At 37.0% G+C, this 16,094-nt stretch overlaps 1 protein-coding gene across 1 annotated transcript; it reads left to right on the top strand.

Moving 5' to 3' along the window:
- The first annotated feature begins 3,049 nt into the window (after positions 1–3,049).
- smyd2a (SET and MYND domain containing 2a) lies at positions 3,050–15,790 on the top strand. The gene is made up of 12 exons (XM_007549755.2): positions 3,050–3,331; positions 4,135–4,198; positions 4,860–4,970; positions 5,419–5,479; positions 7,052–7,179; positions 8,439–8,506; positions 9,360–9,462; positions 9,546–9,656; positions 11,030–11,150; positions 11,246–11,420; positions 12,068–12,176; positions 13,030–15,790. The coding sequence occupies exons 1-12, from the start codon at positions 3,159–3,161 to the stop codon at positions 13,111–13,113; spliced, it is 1,308 nt and encodes a 435-aa protein (XP_007549817.1). The 5' UTR covers positions 3,050–3,158; the 3' UTR covers positions 13,114–15,790.
- The last annotated feature ends 304 nt before the right edge of the window (positions 15,791–16,094 follow it).

Below are 16,094 nucleotides of genomic sequence, written 5' to 3'. Positions count from 1 at the left end.
CAGTCAACGTAGATGGAGAGGAACGATCAGCAGTTTCCCCATCCCTGCTGAAGAAACGCTTCCCCACAGCATGATGCTGCCACCACCATGTTTCACTGTGGAGATGGTGTGTAGTGGGTGGACAGTCCTTTCATAACCCTGATTTCTTCCTGATGCTCTCGTCTTCCCCTTCAGATTTATTCTCCACTCTGTGTTGGTTTGTCATAGAAAAAACAAGCAGCTCAGATTCCTCCGAGATAAACTGGACATTAAACACGACTCTGATCGTAAAGTCATAAGTTATTTCTTTCTCTGCAACTTTGATCAAACGTTCCTGTTTACATTTTCCGTTCCCAGCAGACGAGGACGACATCTGGACTGTTGTCTGATGCTTTGCTCTGTGCCGCCTGATCTCTGTTTCTCTGTTTGTTTCGCTCTGCGTTGTGTTCGGCTTTTCTTCCAAACTGTGCGTGACGGGAGGATCTGCTGCAGAACCTACAGATGTGGCATCAAAAATCTAAAAAAATAATTCAATAAACTAGATGGGATAAGACCTGTTGGAGGCCTTTTAGGACAAAACGTTCATTAATGTGATTTAGTTGGTTTGTGCTTTATAGGGAACAGTTTGGAAATCTGATGAAAAAATGCTGATTTTTTTTTCCTAATAGTTTTGAGTTTCTTTATTTTTGCTCTGCCTGGGTCTCTTAAATGTTGCTACATATACTATCACATGCATTTTTTCTTTCTATTTGTAAAAAACAGTGCAGAACATTTATTTTTAGTGTTTTTAGGGGGTTTATTGCTGACCTTTGAAGTGACGGAAACTGGCAGCAGTTTATTTCCCCACCTGACGGTGAAATGCTTTTTTAATCTTTTATTAAAGGTTGCTATAAAAATATCCTCAATCAACATATTTTTCCATTTTTTTGTATGAATTCTTCATTTTTCTAACCTTAAATCTTAAATCTTTAGCAATTCGTCGTGAACTGTAATTTTCTCTCAAGCTTGGGAGGATTCAGAAACGAACCCTTCCACGGCGACAACTTTTGGTTGCCGGTCGTAAAAACGTTTATTTTTCATCCCAAACATTTGAACTGGTAGATTTAATGAACACAAACAAAAGATTTTTGTCCAGTCAAAGAATAAAGTGTGACTTTAAAAGGATTTCTGCCAGAAAGTTAATATAAATCAAGAAATGGTATGCTTAAAGAAGTGGTGCGTTTTGAACGTGTGTCAGTGGCACAAAAATACCAAAGGGACACAAGTTGCTCTAATTAGTTTAAAAATCACAGGAAAGGGTTAGGACAAAATATTAACTTCCAAAAAATACAAGTTTCCTTTGGTTGAAGATGGTTGAAAGTTGAAGAGCAAAAAAGCAACAAATGTTACATCAAGTTTGCTACAAACATCCCATTTGCCATTTTGTGATCTTTTTATTTTATTTTAGGTCACAAACCGGCCCTGTTCTAACAAAATAAATTAATCTTTCTAGTTTTGAGCACAAATAAACGTAATAAATGCATATTGTTTTATCGTTATCGTTTCCTGGATAAGATCAGGATTTACTGACTTGTCACATTTTCTCCGTTAATCTAAACTGAAGTTTCACCTGCACATCTTGGCTGTTTTTCAGTAAATCATGTTGTAACAAATCCTATTGGTTCACCCAGAATGAAGTTTAAAAAGTGAAAACATGTTTAATGGTTCATTGCTTCCTCTGTTGCCACTCTGCAGCCTGTTTAGGAAATCTGATCGACTGGAACATCCTGTGACATGAAGCCTTTTGTCTCCATCCAGACGGGATGTTTGATACTTTTTATTTGTAATCATGTTTTACCAAGAGGACATTAGAAATGACAGTGAAGTTGATCAGATAAATAAATGTTTACATCTTTTGCACAAGCTTCTTTAGATGTTTGTGTTGGTAGATGCTGGATGGTTTGCTCTGCGCCAGTTTTAGTCGACTGATTTTAGCTGCAAAGTAGAAAATATCAGTCTTTAAATTTGAGAATGAATATTTGAAATGTAATTGGTTTGTCTCTCTTAGTCTGCAGACGATCCTCTGAGCTGAATAATGTTTTTTTGTTTTGTTTTGGAAGAAATCCTGCAGACAGGCATTTTACTTCTTGCCTTTCAGGAGAGTGTAGCACCACTTTGTTTTAAAGAAGCTTTTCTTTTCAACAGGGTGAAAAGTTTAAGTTTCAAAACCTTTAATTAAAGTTTAACAATTGAGCCCCAGAGGTTGTAAAAAGGACAAAAAAAACCCTCTGACGTTCAGCTCACAAATGGTTTTTATTTTCTGCCTGTAATGGTTGTGAGTCAGCGAAGGAGACAAAACACTGCTGACGGTTTATTTACCAGGAATGGGCAGCGATCTGTGAACAGTGTGGTTCTTTTTTAATGTTAAAGTACCGAGGTGGAACGTTTGACTCACGGGGTCACACATGTAAAAGTGTATATTTTTGTATATACCACATCCTTATGTGTGTACAGTATGTACATATATACACAGTGTACTTAGCAGCAGTTCCTAGTTTTGTTGTCGAACTGTACAGCGCTTCTAACCGTTCCCTGTTTTATAAACACTGCAGAAATTCACATTTGAATGAGGAGAACTGATTAAATTAAATAAAAGCATTTATATATATAAATTTCCATGGTGTTCAGTGTGGTTATAAATGTACCATTGAATATGTTTTTGTTTTTGGCACAACTCAATGACCTGATAAAAGGGCTGGTTCTGCTGTGGAGATTACTGAAAGACCTCAGTCCTAAACGTGGCCTTCTGTGTCGATTACAAAATGGTGTCACATGCTGTCTCATTATTATGGCTTAAGTCATAATTATGAGATTTTTTAAAATCAAGAGTAGTGGAAACGGACTTTCTAACTTCTGGAAGTTAGAAAGTTAACTTCCAGAAGTTCACTTCAATTTCAATATTGAAATTGGAATTTCAATATTCCATGAAATACCAATAAAATACATTTAGATTCAGAAAGAACCTGCATGATCTGTTTATGTACTACGGTGCAGTTCCGGCTCATGTCCGGCAGGGGGCGATGTCAGACTGCAGTCTTCCCTGCCGAGGATCGCAGAGGAAGAAAACGGCTCAGACAGAAGCGGATTAGCGAACTCAGCAGACTGTGGAGGTCTGAGGAGAACAGCGACCTGAACAAACCATGAAGAACGAAGGCATAGAGGGGACGGAGCGGTTCCTGAGCCCGGACCGAGGCCGAGGCCTGCGGGCGGTGAGGCACTTCGCGGTGGGGGAGCTGGTGTTCGCCTGTCCTGCCTACTCCTACGTGCTGACGGTGAATGAGAGGGGGGCTCACTGCGAGCACTGCTTCACCAGGTAACCTGCTCCTCAGCTCCGTGAACCTCCAGGAGCAGCGCCTTTAAACACTGACGGGTTCAAAGGTCAGCTTGACTCAGCTGCTCAGGTGGTGGGAAGCTGCAGCAGCCGCCAATAAATGGGTCAGTGAGGCAGCTCACCTGGTTCCTGCTGCAGTCATGCAGGTAGCAGAGGCAGATTTACTTACTGGGCTGCCATGGGCAACAGAGTAGTGGGCTAGTGGTCATGTGTAACCACACCAGCTTTTAAAACAGAAACGAAGATTCATTGAGAAACTTAATCATCCTTGTTTACTGCAACATCTGGTGCATCATGTAGCATTTTTTTATAGTTAGCTTAATGGAAGCAGCAGCAGTTTTTCACTTGGTCACACGTGTCCCAAGCAGGCTGCCATTGCACCACCAAAAGGTTATGGGGCTAAATATAACTGTCCATGTGTCCCAGGACAGGAAAAGGCCACGGCGCTTGGTTCTGTTAATGACCGGGTTGGATGCAAGCACATATATTTAATTATAGGGCTGCAACTTCCAAATATTCTGACGATTAACCGATTAATCGGCTAGAAAAAATTGGCGCAAATAAAAAAATTAAATTCCCCCTTTTTTTTAAAATATACATTTTAAAATAATAACATAGCATTCCTGCAGTGAACATGAACCAGCTGAAGCTAAAACAATCGCACTGGAGGAGTTTTGTGTAGAACACTTTGAGGCAAATTTGCTTTTACATTTCATGTAAAATATATTCATATTTTGTGTTGTCAGGTCATGGGTTCATGAAATCATACTTTTTTACTTTTGCAGGAGAGAAGATCTTTTCAAATGCGGTAAATGTAAGCAGGCCTACTACTGCAATGTTGACTGTCAGGTAAGAGGAGCTTTTTCTCCCTTCTTTCCTCTTTTGGAAATGTTTGATTTCTGCTTCCCTTTTCCAAAACGAATCAGAGGAACTGAGAGATTTTCAGATTTGATTTGAAATTGTGTGAGGCTCTTGCAGATTTAAGCTATTTTACATGCCGGCTTATTTATTCCTGGAAATAAATGGAGCCAAAGTCTTTTTACTGTTTCATCTTAGATGACAGAGGATCTTTTCTGGACCACACATCATGCCAACACCAGAGAGGATTTCCATTTTTACATAAAAAAAACAACAAAAAAACAAACAAACATTTTTGCAGGGTCTTTGAAGATCATGATTTAATTCTTCCATTAAATTAAAGAAGTTAGCAAATTAGCAAGTTTTTGCTGAAGCCATTTTGTTATCTTGTTCTTATCCACAAATAGTTAATAAAAAGTGTGTATTTAATGAGTTTTTGTTACGTTGTTAGCTAAAACTTGCCATAAGTAACAGCATAATGTTAGTTGGTTAGAGTTATAAATATGAAACAGAATGCTAGTTTTTATTTTTAATTCACACAAATCTTAAATTAAATAATAGAAATATTTGTTGCTTATTTATTTCCCTGTTAGGTGCATTTACTGGTCTCCTTATTTATGATTGGAGTCCTTTGTGCTTCTTGTCTGCTCAGAGAGGTGACTGGCCCATGCATAAGCTGGAGTGTGTCGCCATGTGTGCATATGGGGAGAACTGGTGTCCTTCAGAGACGGTCAGACTGGTGGCCAGAATCATCATGAAACAGGTATCAGTCCCCAGATGTAGGAGAAGGTTTCAGTGTGAAGCTTATGAGCCATTGCAATCTATAATCTGAACCGTTTTAATCCAGTATACATATAGAAACCATAATAAAAGAGGTTAGACGTGTGTTGCATTTAGTGGACCTTTTTTTAAATGTTAATTGTCCGATTTAAGTTGATCTTGAAATATTTTTTTGTGTTATGGCTCTAAAATAATTTTATTTGAACAGTTTTGCAAAGTAAAAACCTAAACTCTACAACTCAGAAAGTGAATTCTTCATAGAAACCGTCTTTTATGATCAATCTGTAGTTTTCAGCAAAGCTTTGTCAGTAATAAATTATCTGGAAAACCAGTTTACATCTTAAAATGTGAGTCCTGATTAAAGCTTTCTGTATGTAATTTGCATATTTATGTGCTGTGATTAAACTGTCCTCCTGTGTCTGAACTGTTAGAGAGTCACGACGGATCGGACCCCCTCAGAACGGCTGCTCCTGCTCAAAGAGTTCGAAGCACGTGAGTCATCATCCGAATCTGTGAATTACAGCACAAGCGTTTGGTTACATATTCCTGCACTTTTAGTTACACGGTGCGTTAATTTGCTCATCTGTGTGTGATCTCGCTGTAGTTTTAGCAGAGTCTATTAATATTCTCCGCTGTAGCCTCCAGTCCTGATTCTGTTTCTTTCACTCAGTATGACTGCAGAGCTGTGGGACTTAAATCCCAAGTTACAGGGTGCTGTAATTTTATTCTCTCTCTGTGTTCCCGTTAACTGCTGCCACTTTTTTTTTTCCAGCGAGGCACTTTCTCAGGTATCGTACTGGGACTGATTTGTAAACAAACCGCTGCTTCACCACAGGATCGTCCGTGAACTCAAACCAATGTATGAGCAGCAGCTGCCTGCACTGCTTCATGTTGGTGTTGGTTCCTGATGTTGGTGCACATGAATCAATACTGGGGAAGCAAGTTATCTGTTAATAAGATAATTTATTGGTCCCCCATAAGAGAAATTTGTCTTTAAGTCGGGCAAGGCTGCAGTACAACAAAAAAATATAAACAATAGTTAAAAAAGACAATAGACGCGTACAAGTAACATCAGTACAAAAAAATGCAACAAAAAGTTAATCTAAATTTGATTCATCTTATCGATCGACTAGCCATTTTCTTAAAAACCACCTGTATCAAAATGGCCGACCATCTTTCTCAATGTAAAAGCACACATTTTTCAGAATATGCTTAATGAATATAAAATACAGTACATTTGATCATTATTTTGTATCAGCTGTATTTAATACTGAGTGAATAAAGAGAAAGTTATGCTTTTCTCACTTTATTAAATCTAGACATATTTATAAAATATAGCTAATCAGGAACTTCACAGGTTGCTGCACACCAAAAATAAAAGATAAAAATAATAAAATATGTAAACGCTTAACTACACATGAACAGAGCGAGTTCATATAGTAATACTGTCGATGGTTGCTGTTAAAGGAATGTTAAAACTTAGCTAAATGAAGAGCTTTAACTCAAAATCCACCGTGATTATTGACATCGTTTTCCTCATCTTATTAAAATGCGTAGTGCTCCGCTTTTCTCTCGTTACATTATCGCCTTTGTAACACATGAATAATTGTCGCGTCATGACGTTCGGCTGAATGATCGATGTTAATGTGAAACTTAAGGAGCTTGTAGACTGCGGTAGATGTCAAAACAGAACCGCATGAAGTGAATTTTGCGGTTCCCCACACGGGACTCTGTTTCGACCGTTACTCTTTGCCTTTTCGTCTTAACCGCCATTTTTATTCTCGTATTGACTAACCTGTGGCGCCCTCTTCTGGATGGCGACCAAACTGGAACACTGTTAGTTACTCGATTGGAACGCATTTTTATTTAATAAGCCACTAATTGTAGATTAATTGTTTACATCCCTAATCAGTATGGTTTTACAATGAAGAGTGTTTGAAACTTCTGTCTAAAATTGCGTCTCTAATCTCCTTTTCTTTATATACTGTGATGTTCTGTTGAGGTGTTCAATACTCTTTACCTCTGCTGTCTCTCCTTTGATTTCCTGTTTTTTGCCTCTTGCAGATCTGGATAAGATGGACAGTGAGAAGGAGGAGTTAAACCAGGCTGACATTGCGGCTTTGCACCATTTCTACTCCAAACACATCAGTGACCTCCCTGACGACCAGGCTCTCACTGAGCTCTTTGCACAGGTGAAATCTGAGAACATTTTGATCAGAAACATTAAAATGAAGCTGATGGTTACATCGGCCACTCCTTTATGGGCCTTAAACAGCATCGGTATTGATTATAAAATAAATATTTGACCAAAAGTTCTATTGATAAATATACTAAGTGTTGTACTTTACAGAAGGATTTGTACCAATTAACTTTTTCACATTTTTCCACAAACTTTAACATATTTTACTGAAATGAAGTGCATCTAAATCACCACCTTTGACCCTGAAATGCCTAAATAAAATGTGGTGCAGCTATTTAAAGGAAAGGTTATGAAACCCCTGCTCTAGTAAATTTCTTAAGCTTTCACAGAACAGCAGCTGGATTTATGCTCAGATGATGTTACACACATGAGGACACTTTTACTAATTTGGATCGCTGTTCTGTTGAACAGAGATCTGCAGCTCTTAACACATAGAAATGAAAAGAATAGTGCTTCTTGCAATGTTTCTAAATAAAAATAGCAATAAAAAAAATTTCTGGATTTTTCTTGATGTAATTATGGTTTAAAATCTACAACAGAATAACAGTAATGGTGCATAAATATTTTAATAAATGCAGTTCTTTAAAAATCAATGAGCTCTTTGTTTTTAATGTGTCTTGTTGCTTTTGTGGCTCCAGACAAATGTTGCTGAAACGAAACGAGGCCAATAAAACCTCTTTGGGTTTTAAATGTTTTTATTTTGTGGCATCATAGTTAAGGGTCTGAATACAGTGAACAACACATTTATAAGAGTATTTACTAAAAAGTGCTTACACTATGTGCTAATTTGTGTTTTCCTTAAGTTAAAGTTTCTGATTGTAACTTGACAAAGTTTGTTTGTTTTAGTGTTGGATGTTGTCATTCAAATTATATCTGACCTCTGTTCCTCCAGTTTTACCAGATAAAATGGTGAACCAATGGGAAATGGAAGTGTTTTTATTTATATTGGTGAGCAGCAGGAGTGGAGCATGTTGGTGCCTGCAGGATATTCATCGCTGGCTGAATGGATCCGGTCTGCAGCTCTTATCTCTTTAATTTGATCTGTCTGGCGGAGCCGTGGCCTCTTTGCTTTCACACTGCACTAATGGAAACAACCTCTTTAGCCTCTTATCTCAAGGCTACTTTTAATCTGTGCTGCAGGACGTCCTCCATCCTATCGGATGTTTCACAGCACTTTAGTCTGCGATGCTTGCTTTGTCATCATATATCTGAACTCTGGCTTCTTTATTGTTTTTTTTTGTCTGTTTCCAGGTAAACTGTAATGGTTTCACCATAGAGGACGAAGAGCTCTCCCATCTAGGATCAGCTGTTTTTCCTGAGTAAATACTTTACAAATCATCACAAAAAACTCTGTTAAATACTCTCTGTGTAACCAGGGCTGCAACTAATTACTGTTTTTGTAATTCATCCATCCATTTTCTTCCGCTTATCCAGGGTTGGGTTTTTGTAATTTATTATTGTATAGATTATTCTGACAATTAATTGGGTAAAGAAATTGCCACATTTTGCCAGTTTTCTTTTTAATTATATTTTTTTATTTAAACACCTAAATATTTTTATAAACTATTAACAATACTTAAAAATGTAAATGAACAAGTCATTCGGTTCCCCTTATAAATCAGAAAATAAACATTTTATTACCTAAAAGACAATAACATATCATTTATACTTTAACATCAACATGTGAAAAACTCAGGCTTTTCTTCTTGATTTAAACTCATTACAGTTTAAGACTGACCTGCTGATTATCTTTTGGGTTAACCAATAAATAATTGGATTGCAAAAGACACTTAAAAGATTTTTATTTACAGAATTTGAACCAGGTGAAGCTAAAACTGCCAGTTAAGAAACCCTGGGTTGAACATATTTTCATCTTAAATACAAAATGTTTAGATTTTTTGTACAGTTTTGGCTAAATTATTACTCTGAGTGTGTTGTTCTTTCAGCAGTTTGCCCTTTTGAATCTGTATGCTCCAGATGATAATTAGTCGGTTGCTAAAACAGTTGGTGATTTTATCAAGAATCAATTGATGACGATAATTAATCATGATTAATCTGATTAATCGTTTCAGCCCTACACATAACCTTCTTCTCTTCTGTTATGCAGGCATTTTTTCCATCTTTATCTCCTTTTTAGATGTAATTAATTTTAATTATGCCTTCTCCTTCCAGTGTAGCGCTGATGAACCACAGCTGTAGTCCAAATGTTATTGTGACCTATAAAGGCACAGTGGCTGAGGTCAGAGCCGTTGAAGAGATAAACCCAGGGGAAGAGGTAAAGGACAAAGCTTCTGTTTTTGCCAAAATTTAAATAAAAAATGTCCTCCTCTTTATTCTTAATTGATTTCTTTTTTGCAGATCTTTGACAGTTACATAGACCTGCTGTATCCAACAGAGGACCGGAGAGAGAGGCTGTTGGATTCCTACTTCTTCATGTGTCAGTGCACCGAGTGCACCAGCAGGTCAAAGGTGATCCCTGCTGAAGTCCTCAAACTCTTTTTATCTAATGAGGATAGAACAGTGTAGTTAAGGGGTGTGCATAAGATTGGCATATCATGTTATAAACATAATATTTTTGATAGATTGATTGGATTGGATTTGATTTATCATCACTGTACAGTAAACTGTATAACGAAACTAGTAGTACAGCTTCTTAGGGCATTTATAAACAAACAGTCAAAACAGGTAAGATTGGTGTGATCTGGGAAAAAATAAAAAGTATATAACATCTGTGATAAACATGAAGGAGTCTTCATGAATGTCATGAAATGCCTTTTAGTAAATAATGACACTTTAATGCAAAGTTGAATTAAAAGTGTCAAGGTAGCATTATTTGATAAATGTGAGGGATCTACACAGACCAAATGGTTTCCAAAAATATTCTTAATTTATTACAAAATGGTCAGAAAATGGTGCTAAAATAATGATTTGAGCCCAAAGCAGAGGTCAACACAACAAACTGCAACTGGAGCACAAACTGACCCAACAAACAAAACATGAGGGGAACTTAAATAGAGGCTGATCAGACCACTGCTGGCAACACAGGGTAATTAAATAAACACACAAAAGCTTAACTAGCAAACAAAAACTATCAAAAAACACTAAAGAAATAGTCAAATTAAACCAAAGTAATAACCAAATGTTCCTCCTCACTGCAAACAAATGGTACAACCCGCTGAGTTGGTTTGCCAGCCTTCTGTGTAGCACTCTGTGAAAATATAGCAAACTGACAGATACAGTCAACTAAAGAGTCAGGCTAATGAAAATAATTTTAATCAAAAATGAAAGTATAATCACTAGTTAATCTGTAAACTAATTTTAAGGATGAACAGAAAAACAATTACCATTCAAAGTAAATTATGACACTTTTATGCAAAGTTGCATTAAAAGATACACTAAAAGTCCGTTAACAGTCAACTTTCCATTAAAAGTGTCATTATTTACAGAATGACACTGTGACAAGAGTTACAGTGTCATTCTGTAAACATTAATGTTTATGACTCTTGTAAATGACTTTACAAGAGTTTGTTCTTGTAAACTCATAATGTTAATGTTTATAAAGTGTCATTATTGACACTTTGTGACAAACAATGTTCATGACACCTGGTGTCATGTCTTGTTTATGAGGCTCATGAAAATCCCTTCAAATAAAGTGTTACCAAATGAATTGTTTTGCTCATCACATGAAATTTCTCACATTTAAATTGCATACAATGTTAAAGTAGATGCTTTTGTAAGGCACTATATTAAAAGCAACAGAAATACTAGCATACCAGTGTTTTCTGTGTTATAGTTTCCGTCTGGAAACCTTACGATTATTTACTGCTTTTCTTGTCGTGCAGGATAAAGCAAAAATGGAGATCAGGAAACTGAGCTCTCCGCCAGAACCAAAGGAAATCCAGTCTATGGTCCATTATGCCAAAAATGTCATTGAAGAGTTCAGAAGAGCCAAGCACTACAAAAATATCCTGTTCTCATTAGAGCTTTCCCTGTGACGTTTCCTGTCTCGTCTCTCGGTGCCTCCTGCTGTTTGTCGTTTCTCCTTGACTCTGTTGCACATCCCAGCGAGCTGCTGGAGATGTGTGAGCTCAGCCTGGAGAAGATGGGAGCTATTTTTGCAGACACCAACGTCTACATGCTGCACATGATGTATCAGGCCATGGGCGTGTGCCTCTACATGCAGGACTGGGACGGCGCCATGAGCTACGGGGAGAAAATCGTTCAGCCGTACAGGTAAACCGATGTGATGGGTCCCAAACCAGATTCGGAGGTTTGAGGAGACGTTTGAGAGCAGAGTGGGTTTTTGATCCAAGTGACACTTGTATTAAAGTTAGTCTTTATGAAACCATTTACCTCAGCAGTTACATTAAACGAGCTCTTTTTCTTTCCATGCTCAACTCATCTGACCTCAGTGATTTAAAACCCAGCATTTCCTTTTATTTATATTGAAATATATATTAGAAATTCACATTTAGGATGTTTTTATCCTTACATTTAGGTCTCAATTGTTTCTAAAAACAATAAAACCTGCTTTATAAAAACCATCCAATAAGGCAATAAGTTAATGTTTTGTTTTTGGTGTCTGGAATTTCCACTGTGCCGTTACCTAGCAACCTCAGCCAGGCCCAGCCCGTCACCTAGCAACCGAAGCGGAACTCCAGCACGTTTGGTGCTTACCATTCCATTTGCTGCTTTATATTAAATGTTCTCTTTTTATTCATGTTCAGCCCGCTTGACCTCTGTGGTTTTTAAACCCAGAGTTTCCTTTTGTTACTATTGAAGGCAGCTGTGTTTTTAATTATTGAAGCACCAAAACAAAATTGTTTGTCTCAGTAACTCCATCCTCTTCTTGAGTTGATGTGTTGCCATTTTCTCCGCAGTGTTCACTACCCGACCTACTCTCTGAATGTGGCATCCATGTACCTGAAGCTGGGCCGTCTCTACTTGGGACTTGAAAAGAAATCCCAAGGTGTCAAAGCTTTGAAAAAGGTAATTTTTGTCTTTATTGGTGTCATTTTTGCCTCAGGATATTAAATTTTAAAGTTTGTAAGTTTTATTTTAAAAGTAGAAAATATAGCCAGCAGGAAACCTCTCTTCTCGAAAAACATATTGTAGAGAAACCTTGATTTGCAATGTTGTGTCTGATGAAACCAAATTAAAGATATTTGTGCTCATGTTTTTTTATTTTCAAACACTCCCCGTACCATTCTATTCAAAACACTGATGTCAAGCACAGTGTAGCACTGAGTAAATGTTTCAATTTTAAAAAATCACTTAAAGGAGGCATTATGTATTTTCTAGGCACCTAGTTGTTATAAAAATTGTTACATCAAACATAACTGTAAAAAAATGTGGCTTTGCAGTTAGACGCCTTGAAATTAGGCCTCTGTCTCTTTAAGAAGCTCCTCCTCTTTCCGAGATTCAGCTTTCGGCAAATTATCATAACAATGATCCTCCATTATCCCGTTTAAAACTGTTCTCAAGAGCTTTGGATTATTTTTGACTTTATTGTCGTACATCTTCTTGTGTTACTACGACTGCATTATTGTACTTTGCTTTTTTTTTCTTATTTAGGGGTTGTTGGCCGGGCCTTTTTTTTTTGTTTTGGGTTTCACTTGATTTCACTTTCCAATTAATTTTAACTTTTAAAAACCAACCAGGTTGTTGGTTTTAACTTTTGGAACCCCAGGGGTTTTTTTGTTGGAAAAAAAATTCCGGTTTTCCCAAAAATGTAATTTTAAAAAACAAAAATGTGATTAATCCATAAAATCAATGTATTGACTGGATGCCTTATGAGTGTCTGGGCAGTCTGTTTGTCAATCATCTCTTTACTTCTCCTCAGGCGTTGGCCATCATGGAGGTGGCTCATGGGAAAGACCACCATTATGTAGCAGAGGTCAAACGGGAAATCCTGGACCAGAAATAAACCTGGAGAAAGAGAAAATTAAACTGGGACCTCCTTAAAAAGCAACAAAACACACATCTCCAAAGCATGGCATGCATCCTTTACCTCTGTTTTTACACTTTTTTTATTGTCCTGCCTCACTTTATGCACATGCGTTCTGACTGGGTTACCTGTCCCTGATTTCTTCACATACTGGACTTTAACTAGGTTTGCTTTTTGGAATTAATTTAAAAACACCTGAAGTATTTTGTTTTCATCCTCAAACTGAACTCATCGTCCTGCCTTTTGAAGCTGCCTTCTGAGGAAAGTCAAGCTTTCGTCTGGTGGCTTCCACCTTCGTCCTGCTTTTCCACTCAGTGTTTTGTGGATTTGTCTCCAGGCTGTTTGTGTTTTTGCAGCATTTCGAGCTGCATGTGTCCTTCCAGATTAGTCACTGGGTCACAGCCTGTCTGTTTACCACCAGAGCACAGTTTATAGTCGCACTCAGTGAAACTGTGATTTAACACTAAGACTGGCCATGCATCAAACACTCTGTAGCAACAGAGAGGTCTCACAGCGCGTTGTGGTTTGTTGAAGGGAAGTGTTGCATTCTTGACTTATTATGCATTTGTTTGTTTCTGTTTGTCTTTTTTCAGATGAAGTGATCAGTTCATATCTTGGCTGTTCTCTCTTTTCAAAAAAGAAGAGAATGAGAAAAATATCACATCAAAGTTGAAAACAACAATGTATATTTTTTTATTTACTGCTAAAAAAAGGATTGCATATACATTATTTCAGTAAAGTATTAGGTACATATTTTTGTCATTCTGTGTTTTAGCTGGTTAGTCGGACAATCTGCTCGAGTAGCAAGCCTGCAGTCGGCTGCATTTCAGACGTCCAGTTTGCAGCGAAGTAGCAAAAGGGTGATGCTGTTGCTGCTTTAGTTTCTACATAATCAGTGTTTGTGCTTTTCATAACAGGAAATATTTCCAAATAGATTTTTTTCTTTATTACGAATTAATGAGCAGAGTGGAGGTTTTATTCAGCCAGCTGACCGGCAGTTGACTGATCATGTGACCTTGGCAGATCAGTAACCGACCCAAAGCGAAACACTCGGGCCTGGGAATGAGCGCCGGACTGAGATTTGACCAAATGTTCTGAGAGTTTCTGCCGAGGATCTGGCTGAAACCGGAGCCTCTGGTTCAGTCATAACAGCAGGAACTCTGTATTTGGTATGGTATTTTGTCTTATTTTATGTTTCTTTAAAAGCAAATTCTCATCAGTCTGGTTTTGACGTTAACATGCACTAAGAACGTCACATATCTACATTCTGTAAGAAATATTTCCTTATGTAATTTTGAGAAATGTTCCTGCTTCACGTTTCTCGGTGCTTAGTGTCATTTTTGAAGTATAAATTTGATGATTTTTGCTTAATTTGCGCCATCAGAAAAATCCAAACAGTTAAATTTGTGAAAAACCGTTACAGCAGAAATTATTAAATACTAGCAAGACAAATCTATATTATAATTTTCAGGTGGCTACAAACCCTCACTCTAAAGTGTGAGGCAGGTGCCGATTGTAAAATTAGATCTTATTTGTAGACGTAACACTGAAAAATAACAATCTCACCAAGTATTTTTGGTCCAGCATGTAGTGAAAATATCTCAGTACTCTTGAAATGGGACAAAACTAACATAAATAGCTCTTCAGCTATTTTTTTTGTTTTGAGTAAATAATTCCTTAGTATTAGTTTTTAAAAAAACTACAGGTTTTCCTGGCATATTATTTCACTTATAACATTAAATATCTTAGTGAAATTAGTGAAACTTGTACGTTTTAGTCAATATTTAGGAATCGCTGATTTAAAACAAACTATTTCTTGCTGAAAAGTTACTTATAAGTTAGTTTTGTCTTATTTCAAGTGTACTAAGACATTAACACCTGAAAAACTAGACCAAAAGTACTTGGTAACATTTTTTGATTTTGCAGTATAAATCTCCTAAAACCACCGAGAAATGCTTCTTTCCCTTTTTTTGATGTTTTAGCTCTTAATTTGACAGGCAACGAAAGCTTTGAAGCAAAGATCACCTGGGCCTTATCTAAGGGTTTTCCTTGCACTCATGTTTTGTATTCTCAATGTGACTAAATGATGTCAAACTTAAACATGGTTTATCCAGAAGTGGACAGTTTCGCTGTCAGTGGATTGTCATCAGAAACCAGTAGCTTCTCCTGTTTACTGTTAAGTGAATTCAATGCACCACATCAATGTGGCCTACAGACTGACGTAACCTTGTGATGAGTTTTCTGTGGTTGTATTTGTAGCATCTCCTGCTTATGTGACTGTCGACTCTATTAAAAATGATGCATCTGCAAGGTGCCTGCCTTATAGCTGTAATGTGAAAAGCACTATTTCAGCAGCCCAGTACAGCCCACATAATCATGTTTGTAGATTTCTGCAAGAGAAGAAGATGCAGAGGCTTTGCATAAGCCAAACACTGTTTGGACTGTCTGTCCAAACGTAAGCGCAGCATTTAGTAAGACATTTTTTCCCTTGGATGTTCAAACGAATCTGTTGTTTTGTAATTCTTTGTAATCCTTTCTGCATGTTTCTGTAATAAATTGCTAAGCATGAATGTTATTCTGTTGGAATGCAAAAAAGATCTAAGTCTATAATTTTTCATTATGTTTTAAATGAAAACTAATAAATGACTAAACTATCTGCACTCTACCATTCAGATTTTGTAACTGAAAATGTTTTGAATCAAAGTTCACAGCACTTTATTTTCTTCCATGTTTTTTTCTCTAAATTATGCTGTTCAATGCAGAAAAAGTGAAACATTCTGCTTTAAAATTATTGCTTGTGAAGGTTATTTTTTTGGAAAAACAAAAAGAAAAGACGTAGTATAATCCTAGTTGATTATGATGAGATGCTAATAAGCTGCTCCCAGTTGTAAAAACAACACCTTGTTTTTAAGGTATCACATGATGACTGTAGGAAAAAACACAACTTTCAAAACCAGAGG

This window comes from Poecilia formosa, unplaced genomic scaffold (genome assembly GCF_000485575.1).
Source record: "Poecilia formosa unplaced genomic scaffold, Poecilia_formosa-5.1.2 Scaffold33, whole genome shotgun sequence".
In the NCBI taxonomy this organism is placed as follows: Eukaryota; Metazoa; Chordata; class Actinopteri; order Cyprinodontiformes; family Poeciliidae; genus Poecilia; species Poecilia formosa.
Note: the sequence above shows the minus strand (reverse complement) of the source record. Positions and strands in the feature narration are given on the sequence as shown.

Coding starts and splice junctions, on each gene's coding strand:
- smyd2a (XM_007549755.2), top strand. CDS start 3,159: ATGAAGAACGAAGGCATAGAGGGGACGGAGCGGTTCCTGAGCCCGGAC. Junction 3,332..4,134: donor TGCGAGCACTGCTTCACCAG/GTAACCTGCTCC, acceptor TTACTTTTGCAG/GAGAGAAGATCTTTTCAAAT. Junction 11,151..11,245: donor AAGAGCCAAGCACTACAAAA/ATATCCTGTTCT, acceptor ACTCTGTTGCAC/ATCCCAGCGAGCTGCTGGAG.